Here is a 10,952-nt window from a genome sequence, read left to right on the forward strand (position 1 = left end):
AGAACATGTCTCTGAAATGCAGTGGTTTTCAAAACTCTCCTGGAGCAGCCCAGAACTGTCTCCCTCATCTAACACACCCGATTCAACTAGTCAGCTCATTAGTAGAGACTTCAAGACCTGAAGAGAGTCAGAAAAGGTAAAGAGTTCAGAGACAATTCATAGAGACAACAATTCCATAGCGATTAATCATGATTAATTTCAGAAAAAATGTGCGATTAACAAGATCAGCAACATATAGAAAATAGGTTGAATTTTTATTTCATGCCAACTTCAAATCAAATCACACCATAGTAGATAGAAAAGATGTTAGGATTAAATGTCTTTAGGCAATTCATGATTGGCACAAAAACAAGATGGCTTATTAGCTACAGTGAAAGCAGTCGACTTAAGTCTATGCGCTTCATCTAGGTCACAATTGAGGTGTATGAATTAATACTGACTGATCTTAAATGTCAACCACAAAACTATATATCATCACACAATCAGCCAGACACCACCACTGACATTGAGCCATGGTTGTCAACAGTGGTATGAGTGAGATAAAGAGACATAAAAATGCTATGTGCAGGATGTGCATGCTGGAATAACAGCAGCCATTGTGTGTGAATGGGTCACCAGAGAAAGAGGCTTTCAGAGCAAAACAAACTAATGGCATCAGAAGCACGTGACACACGCAGCTATTGAGCTGCTAACCTCCCTTTCCCACTGGCTAACTCCACCACCCTCCCAACAGAAGGCATCCTGCTGTACGCCATTAACTCACGCATGAGTCCTCTGAGACAGGCAAAGCAAACAGAAAGAGCAGAGTGAGAGAGAGACAGAAATTATGCAGACACAGACTGAGCAAGAGCAAGAGGGGAACGGAAGGAGTGCAGACGGGGGAGGAGTGTGATGGTTACTGCGAGCAGGAAGGGAGCATTTCCCCTTCAGAGTGGGAAGGGGGGGAGGGGTGGGGGTTAGGAGATTAGCACTGTGGCGCCTGTGTCTTGGGGAGGGCCAGGATATGCAGCGAGGAGGAAACAAACAGCTGTAAAAATCCATTTTCACACTTGTGGGGCACAGGCGGCACCATAGCTGGTATGAGAAAACCTCAAATGGGCCTACTGCCACCCACGTGCACAACATGGACTTTCCAAAAAACTTTTAATGGCAATGGAAGGCATGCTTCATTTGCACAACTCACCTGCATGTGAGGCACTTTCTGCATGGGTGGAGGCGACTGGTGAGGAGGTGCCCATGCCTGCTGTGTTTGTGACAGGGGAATCGAGGGAGGGGTGTGCACCTGCTGCAGCTGGAAAGGCAATGGGGGCGTCTGCAGCTGCTGGCGCTGGGCTTGTTGGGCAAGCAGCCTCTGGTCCTGCGGCTCTGTGTGGTTCGCACCCGGTCCTGCTGGAGGTCTTCCTTGAGCGCCCGTGGCCCTGTGACTAGGTGACAAAGCAGCGTACATCTGGGTTGGTGGAGGATGTGGGTGTGAGGGATGTGATGGCAGCTGTTGGTGGGGATGCTGCTGAGCTGCATTCATGGGGCAGGCTCCTCTCTGGGCATGAGCCATTGGGCCTTGAGATTGATGCGGCACGCCGGGGTAGCCGCCCACATCAGTTCCCAAACCTGCACTGGGTGGGCGGCCCTGCTGGGGAGGAGGGGTGCCTGCAGTGGTAGCCAGGTTCCTCATGGGCGACATGGAAGGAGGCGAGGCGTATGATCCCTGAGGTGGAGGCGGTAAATGCTGTTGCTGCAGCTTCTGCTGGGCTGTAGCCTGGTTCTGAGTTGGATGCATAGGCTGGGTGTTGATTTGGTTCACAAGAATGGGCTGCTGGTGCATTGGTCCCTGTTGAGCTCCAGGTGTTGGATAGTGCTGGGGCCCTGTCGGGACAGGGTAGCGCTGCACCAGGGTCACGGTAGCATTAGGGTTGCTGTTGCTGCTGGTGGTAAGGCTCAAATTGGGACTCATCCCTGAAGTGTTGGCTAATCCCTGATTAAGGTTGCCGTACGAAGGATAGGGAGGGTACTGCCCTGAGCTGTTTACAGTGTTGGAAGGGACTTGCTGGTTGTGCATGTTATATCCCATGTTTTGGAGGGGTCTTCCGCCCATGACCTGCTGCTGCTGCTGTTGTTGCTGCTGCCGTGAAGGGCTTTGTGGGAACTGTGGGTTGTGGCTGGCGACAGTCTCCGGATGAACCGGACCCTGGCCAGGCCTGTGGAGAAATTGCTGATTGGGTTGCTGATGCTGCTGAGGAGGCTGTGCCGGGTGACGCATGGGGGGTCCCGACATGCCAGGATTCTGAGTCATCCCCACTTGACCCATGAAGTGATTGGCTTCCTGAGGGAGGCCTTGGGGAAAGTGGTTCATTCTGGGAGGCGTTTGGGTCTGGTTGTGGCCCTGCATGCCATAGTCACCACGGCCGATAAAAGGGCCCATTTGGTGGGCATGTCCTTGTGGTCCGGCAGGGCCGTGCTGATGAGACGAGGCTTGTGGTGGTTGCTGCTGGAAAGTGGGTCTAGCTTGATCGGGCACTTGCATTGCTTGAGCGCCCCACGCATTTCTGCCATCTGGGAATGACTGGCTCAGTCCATCTCCTTGTGCTCCCGGGTAGACATGATGCCCTGCAGACCCTCCCGCACCAGGCGGAGGACCGTGATAGCGGGAATGAGGGGACATGCCATTTACTGGTCCGTTCCCCATCATCCGGCCCCCCTGCTGGTCCATTGGATGCATCTTGGGCTGCTCATACTGATTGAAGTGGTCAAAATGGTGGCCAAGCTTGGCCTGTCCAGGTACAGCAGGTGAGGAGAGGTGAAGAGAAGAGGGGAGCTGCCCGTAGCCTTGGTGCTCATGGGGCATCTGTTGACTCATGGGATTTGCCTGACCTTGGGGGTAGCCACAGTCCCCCAGGCCCTCCAACTCATCCGAGAACAGATTCCCATCATCTCCAAAGAGGCTAATCATACCTGGGTCAGCCATGGCTGCAGCGCTCCTGCTGTGCAGCCGAGCTTCAGAAGCAGGACAGGGAATGTGTGCTCACACAGAGGTGGATGTCCTCAAAGCCGCTAATCCGCTAACTAATCTGCAGCATGTCACTCCATATTTCCTTAATTCTCTCAGAGAACGCAGCGTCAGGCAAAGTCAGGTTACAGGACCTGGAGAGGAAGGGAGAGAGAGAGAGGGAGCATTAACACAAATAGCTCTAGGTGAGAGCAAGCCTCTTCCATTATGTTAACTTTAACCACTCTGTTAAATTTTCAGCCAGTGAGTCAAAGCTGTTGAGTGATACAAGAACAGTTGAACGGTGGTGAGACAGTTATTTTTTTGTATGTTTTTTTTGCAGTTAAATCAGTTGTAACTGACTCTTTGCCAACCTTTGATCCCAGTCCCCACCCTCTGTTCCTTCTGCTTCCAAACAAAAGGGCCAATACACACAGGCACCAAACTTAAATTCATTCAATCTTTACAATTCATTGATGGTGGGGAAAGAACAAAGGAGTTTAGAGTGAGGCAGCAGAAGAAGCAGTGGTAGTTAAACAACAGCAGCTGCCAGACCAGGCAGGCAGATGTAGGAACACAAGCAGGCAGCCCACCTGCTCATGCCAAGTCTTAAAACCAGCCCTGTTGCCGGCTGCATTTTTGAGTTTCTGAAGCATTTTAGAGTATGAGTTACATGCAAATTCATATACACTTTGCATACCTAACTAGCTTGTCCCAAGTGTGAGATAATCAGATGAGCAGGGGGAATTATGTAGATGTGAGATAAACCGGGCAAGGGTGGGGAAAATGCAGCCTGCTAAGATGTCCTACTCAACCACAACTACCTCCATGTGTGTATATGAATTAGTGAGTTAATATGCACATGTAGGAGGTGTTACGTATGTATGAGAGGGGGGTTGGCAAAGAATGTGCCGCCTCAATTTCAACTACCCCACAAGAAAAAAAATTCCACCCCCGTCTCAAACTCCTCCCATCTGGCTTCTCCTTCACCCAACCCCCAATTTTCCTCTTTCTCTAGGCCTCGCCACATGGCTGCTAAAACTATCCTGGTGAAAATCTATACTGACCAGCCTAATCTGAGGATCAAAGAGCCACACTGAAAAACAAGCTTCAGCATGTTGCGTTTTAGGCATCCTTAAAAAACCTGTGCCACAAAAGTTCTGAGGACATGAAGCTTCATAGTTCATTGCTATTCAACACTATAGCAACAAATGACAGAGAGAGAAAAAAAGCGAGTAAAACTAGGTAAGTCACTGCTACAAACCACACAAAGCAAATATTCATTCCACAGGTAAGGAAAAAGACCATTGATTTATATTAGGGCTCTGCGATATGGACAAAAAAAAAAACCTATCGCGATTTCTTTGATCAATATTGCGATTTCGATTTTAATCATGATTTTGACACACAGACATGCTTCACAGTCATTAATGCATTCAGTGTGAATTTGATAGAGCTTTATCAAAAAGCAGTAACATGTCTCTAGAACAGACATAAGGCTAAATAATCACTAAGTAAAGGTGTAACAAAATGTCTCTAGAATAGACATATGGCAGAAAAAAAAAATCCTGTGTCCAGGGATTTTTTTTTTTTGCCATGCATTGGTCATAGAGCTCTTTGTGGCGTTGCCTCAGATGTTAAACTAGATTCGTTGCGCCAAGTTCACACGTACTCCGTCTGCAGTGCGTATACAGTATGTGTATGCGGTGCAGAAGCAGCACGGACTCATTTTGCTTTCGCACAGGACGCGTTTGCAGTCCGCTCCTGATCCGCGGCCGTTTACCACAAACACAACATTTATCCATTATTTTGATTTCAAATCCAAACGTTGTTTCTGAAAATGCTTTTTCAGCATTGTGATTCTCTTTTATCACAGTACAGTAATACAATCTTTCATAGACATTCACGTTTAAACTCAATAAATATAACTTTGTTTAACTACCACCACGAGTGCCATCTATTATTAGGCCTGTCACGATAACTTTTTGTTGTGCGATATATTGCGCCAGAAATAATTGTGATAAGCGATATTATTGTCATTTTAAAAGCCATTTTATGTGACAGAATATATAATCATAATGTAACAGCATAATAATGCAAGAAGGCCTACACACTTCCAAATGACAACAAACTTTACATTTTTAAGAATATTTAGATCATGGAAATTAAGTATCAAAATATTAGATACCTTTAAAAAAAACCTGAATAAATAGTAAATAAACATTTTCTAACAAAAAGTGCAAAGTAACACGTAGAAAAAAAGAAAAATGCACAAAGAACTTGTATGTGGATTTTTCCATCTACAGATTTTTCCCAGACCTTCTTTTCTCTGTAAATTAAGGGTTGCACACTATTGCTGAAAAACACAATCACTACTTAGCAGTCAGATAGATGTCCGTATGCACTAGGCTTGCCGCGATAGACGGTGCTAATGGTTATACTGGTGTTAAGCCGCAACACCGGTTACGTCACTTGCCCACTGTGGCACCGACCCCCACCCCCACCGTCGTTTTGATTTTTTATAGAAATAAAAATAATTTAGTTCAGTAAAAGAACAGACACTACAATTAAAAACTGAACGCGGTTTGCTAATATCACTGTACCAGTGAGCGAATCACTGGTACAACCCTCCCTACTCTCCAAGAACTGTACTCATCCAGAGTGAGCAAAAGGGCTGGCAAAATCACTCTGGACCCCTCACATCCAGCACACTCCCTCTTTGAACTGTTGCCATCTGGTCAACACTACAGAGTGCTGCGCACCAGAACGGCCAGACACAGGAACAGTTTCTTCCCTCAGGCAATCCATCTCATGAACACTCGACAATAAACGTGGAACACATAACACTATTATACATTTGTTTATTTAACACATACTTTTTTACATTTCAAATTTGCACATATCATACCAGTACATACTTAATTGTCTATATTATATTTAGCGTCTTTGCATTTTGTACATTGTCTATTAGGGCTGTGCGATATTGAAAAAAGCGTTATGCGATACGATATTGCTTAAAGGGTGTAAAATCAATTTCAATTATATTTAAAAATATTTAAAAATGAAAATTATATAACCAATTTGTTTCACATTCTTTCTTGGAAAAGAAAGAATCACTACAACTTCTGAAAGTGACCAGCAGTGTTTTAGCATTACATAAAAAGTAACGTCACAGTTCAGAAAATGTCATTTTAACATCAGTGTGAACATACAAACAAAAAAAATGAATGACACAAATGTTATATTATTGTAACTTTGCTTTCCATACACTTTAAGTACTTCATATACCACAGCAAAAACTATAGTCTGAGAAAGTTCAAACATGATTAAAGGCAAGTGAACAGTCAGTAAAAAAAAAGAAAAAGAAAAAAAAGAAATACACAATTTACAAGAATAGATCAAATAAACAGTAGTATTCAGGTACAGAAATTTAATAATTAAGTGTAAAATAACACTGCATAGTGCTCACTGTATTAATTAAATTTAGATTAATCTTTGTTATAGCAGTTTTGTTGTTTTGTTAACATTAGTGACATATTCAGCAGCACGTATTTATAGGCTGCTGTCCCTTTAAATCCGACTGCACGGATCCAGTATAATGATACACATCCCATTTCTTTCTCAGCTGTTTATATTCATGTAAAACATAACCGACTGCGTTTACGAGAATGATCGTCGAGATGGGTACTATTGACAATTCTGTGTGTTTGTGTCTGTTCAAACATGAGGAGATGCGAAAGACGAATCAACTCTGTGTCCGCGTGCCGGCTGAAACGCGTCTCTCTGTGCTCGTGATTTGCACGTGTGCGGCAGAACGGAAGATACGCTGTGCGAGATGCGGCTTGTGCACGCGCTTCAGGTGTGAGTCAGGCAGCAAGACGAGACGGCAAAGAGTTGTTTTCTGCAACTTATTGCACTTAACTTTTTAACGTCAAGCAATTCTCTGCTATATGCGTCGAACTAAAACTTTGACCTATTGCAACGTTTTGATTTAAGTAGCCTATTATTAAAATGATTCAGATATCGCACGCCTTTGCGATATGCATATTGCGATATTTCGATATATCGTGCAGCCCTATTGTCTATTTTGTATATTTGTATATTATTCTTTTTATTACCTGTCCTGTCTTGTCACTGTCATTCTGTTGCACTGTGGAGCTTGTCACTAAAACAAATTCCTCGTATGTGTAAACATACCTGGCAATAAAGCTCATTCTGATTCCACTCTGTTCTTATAAAATTTGTGTTTGAAATGAATTTCATTTTGTGAGGAGAACTGTTGAGGAGAAATAATAGAACCCAATTTTAAGTTCATCATGGTGAAGTTGGACATTCTGGCAGCTATTGTAAGAATGATAAATGCATGTTGATGTCATATAGTAATTTCTTGAATAAAATATGCCTATTTTCTGATGTTTCTCTTTCTTTTTGATATTTATCATGTATGACAAATCACGCAGGGATTAAAAAAGAAATTCTGAGCAAAAACGTTAAGGTTTTTTTTCCCCCTTTCTGTTAGCCTACTAGTTCGGAGGTCTCTTTTGGCCCGTTTTTAACTAAATAAAAATAACTGCTCTATTTATTTAGAAGCAGGGGTAATTTAATCATTTTTATTTTATTAATCAAAATACAACGCCCACAATCTAATATTCAGTGTTGGGCTGAGCTGAGAATACTAATGTCTTCATCCGTTTGCAACAAAACTTTATAGTTTTGTTGCAAATGAATTAAGAATTTATAGTGCTATATCTCAGCTTAATAAAACAATTATACTGTATACACTGTTTAAAAAAATCTGTAAAAATATTGCACTGAAATGTGCGCTGAAAATTTGCGTATTTGAATTAAAACTGTCATGTTTGTGGTTTTTCATCATTATACAGTCTGTTTAAATATTCAGAAACACATGCAGTGCTACTATTTGTATTTTTTCTGTTTAACTTTTATTAAAATGCAGATCAAAATAGAATAGGCCTATACCCTAAATAAGAATAGGCTAATTTATATTGGAACGCATCTCCAAAATAATCGCATACACAGATGCACGTTGCCATTAGGGCAGTTCAGTCAGCGCTGAACAACAGGCAAATAAAATATAAACTGAGGTTACAAAAGTGATTCAGTCAAGATCAGTGAGGGATTTTCTTTTCTTTTGTTCTTTGATTAACATTAATGACTGGCGGCAGCGGCTGGTGTCAATGCACGGATCCAATACACCCTTGTTTTCTTTCTCAACTTTTTACGTTCTTAAGACATAACCGATTGTATTTATGGGATATTTTGATATAATTTAGTTTATATATCTATTAGAATGTGTAAGAATGCAAGAAAGTGAGCTCAGTCCAGTGTTTGCGTAGGCCTATATAAGAGGTGGCTTTTGTGCATACGCTTTGTGTGTGTGTGTGGAGAAAACAGCGCGCGAGTGCAGAAGTAAGTTCTATTTCGTCGTCTTGCAGTTGAATCTCTTGAAAATCACAATACATGCACATACAGGAATCGAGAAGCAGAATCGAAATTTAATTTTATAACAAGGAATTTGATTCCTGATCTTAAGCATCTGATCTGATTTCCAAATGTGGAACAGCTTTTCGATTCCCAACCCTCGTACTAAATTTCATTCTTGCATGCAAAAATACCTGTATGGTGACTATGGGGCTATGTAAAATATTTTTTGCTACTTAGGTTTATCATTTGTAATTTTTTCTGAAAATGTCGATAATCGTCTTCTTATCTGACTGTTGATATCGACATCGCGATACTTACGAGACATCGTCAATAAACGATAATATCGTCATATCGCCCAGCCCTACTGCCTGTGGGTGACAGCACCACAGCTTTAATCTACTCACGGCTCTAGTTAAGAGCAGGAAGAGAAGTCTCAACACAGCCATAAATCAGTCCCTATTCACCAAAGTGCTATGCTACTCTTGCTGCATCAGCGGGGGAGAGTGGGAGATCCTAGAGAGCCATGCCAAAAGCCGCAAATTTGAATCCCTATGACCAGATTTGGTGTCTAAGCCAGCAGGCTGACCGTTCACCCAATTCTCTTTGGAGAGTGACAGATGTGGCGAAGTGCCAGCGCGGCTCCTTCTGGAGCACCACACCCCTCAGGAGGAGCACAAGCCATAGAGCAAGAGCACTATGACGTACACACTTACATCGTAACCGCAGTGAGTAGGTGGCCAGGCTTGCCCCAGACTAGAGGGCAGAACAAGAAGTGAAGCAGCAGCCAATCACAACCACAAATATACATAGTCACTAAAACACCTTGCCAGGTCAAAACAAACATATTTAAGCAGTGTACAATATTTGCATCCTCCAAGACAACAGCCTAATAGGGACAGTTTCACTAGTAGAGGCCAAAAAAGTAAAGAAGACTTTTAGACTGTGCTGGATTTGTAAAAATGTATTAAACTGTTCTGATGCTGAAAAGAATAAAAAAAAAAAAAACATTGCAAGGCTAGGGAAATACTCCGTTTTCGACAGAGCAAGTTACTGAAAAAGACACAAGATCAGCAGGGCTCCAGACTGCGACCAAATGGATTCGAGTGTAGAGCCTGGTTTATACTTGCCGCGTCAGCACGAGCACGAAGGTGCGCGCGCATGCAGCAAAAAGGACGCGAATATTGAGGAAACGATGGATAGTTTCAACCTAAAGTAAAAGACCGCTTCTTAAACCAGAGAAGGTGAACATGTTGGTATTCTTGTGGGAAAATAAAAAACATGCAAGCACCATCACTGACAGCAAATTTAGTTTTACTTTTCTTTTAGTTTTAATTTTGAAAAGCTCGTTATCTTTGCCGTTTACCTCACGTTACGCTATGGAGGCTCTCTTTTATTTTTTTATTTGATACCTCAGTGTTTGCTAAACGTTCTGTAATTTATTAGTCGGTATATAATGCAGCATGTGGTGTATGCCATGCCTCATGTTATTCGTTTTTGTTAAACGTTTTGTAAGCTAGTTTGTCATTGTATCTTACTGTTTTATAGTCTAGTTCAAAACTCTGCAGATATGGCCTTGTTTAGGGCCAACTGAGAAAGTTAGTACGACTTAGTACGTTTAGGGCCAACTGAGAAAGTTAGTCGCAAAAGAGCAACCAGTGGGAAGAATGAGTCTGGAGCCCTGGAAAGTAACATTTTGATCCCTTTAGAGCAGTGGTCACCAACGTGGTGCCCGTGGGCACCTGGTAGCCCGCATGGAGTCTCTGAGTTGCCCGCCAAGCCCGTTCTATAAATAGCCTAAATTAGCATCGGGCGATAAATTATATCATATCGAGATTATGATAAAATTTATGTTAATAATGATGATAAGCTCTGGACATTTTTACTCAATATGGATTAATCACAACAGAAATAAATGTTACAGCAATCAGTCAGTGCATGTCGCTAATATGTCTGCATGTTCGGTGTGTCTGTGTGAATGCGTGGAGTAGTTTCATCTGATACACAAACTCAAACACACGTGACTCGCGGCGTTTTCAGCATCTGCGTCTCAATATATGAGGACATGAACACATGCACTTCATCTTCAGAGCTGCTCTGAGAGTCACTTCACCAGCTTTATGCAGTTTCATTTGAGAAAAAATACAGTCAAATACACGCTGAAACTAAAACTAAAACTGAAAGACCTTCACGACAAACTGTCAAAATAAAAGTCTGATTTAACTTGAAATTATATGACTGAATATTAGGGATGGGCGATATGGGCTTAAAAATGTATCACGATCATTTCTGATATTTATTGCGATAACGATATCAATGACGATAATTTAGGGAATCCTGTTTCTTTAGAGCAGTGGTCACCAACCTTTTTAGGCCCAAGATCCCTGACCTCAGCCTTTATGAAAGATAAGATCTACCTATTGAAGAATTGATAGAAAAAGACATCCCAGATTGTACTTCAAATTTGAGGCATTTTACTTAGTATTGTAATTAGTGAATCCCTGATCATAGCTGATTCAGAATTCAG

The 10,952-nt window shown here is 42.4% G+C and overlaps 1 protein-coding gene across 1 annotated transcript in view; it reads right to left on the reverse strand.

The window, feature by feature from the left end:
• Positions 1–223: 223 nt before the first annotated feature.
• The window catches only part of LOC107663549 (chromodomain-helicase-DNA-binding protein 7-like), a 33,120-nt gene continuing 22,391 nt past the window's right edge, over positions 224–10,952 (reverse strand). The window contains exons 2-3 of the mRNA XM_016453786.1: positions 1,184–3,138; positions 224–1,027 (exon numbers count right to left, since the gene is read on the reverse strand). Of these exons, the coding sequence (XP_016309272.1) occupies positions 965–1,027; positions 1,184–2,962 (1,842 nt within the window). The 5' untranslated portion in view covers positions 2,963–3,138 and the 3' untranslated portion in view covers positions 224–964. The remainder of the gene's footprint in view (positions 1,028–1,183; positions 3,139–10,952) is intronic.

This window comes from Sinocyclocheilus anshuiensis, unplaced genomic scaffold (assembly GCF_001515605.1).
Source record: "Sinocyclocheilus anshuiensis isolate Anshui unplaced genomic scaffold, SAMN03320099.WGS_v1.1 scaffold19, whole genome shotgun sequence".
In the NCBI taxonomy this organism is placed as follows: Eukaryota; Metazoa; Chordata; class Actinopteri; order Cypriniformes; family Cyprinidae; genus Sinocyclocheilus; species Sinocyclocheilus anshuiensis.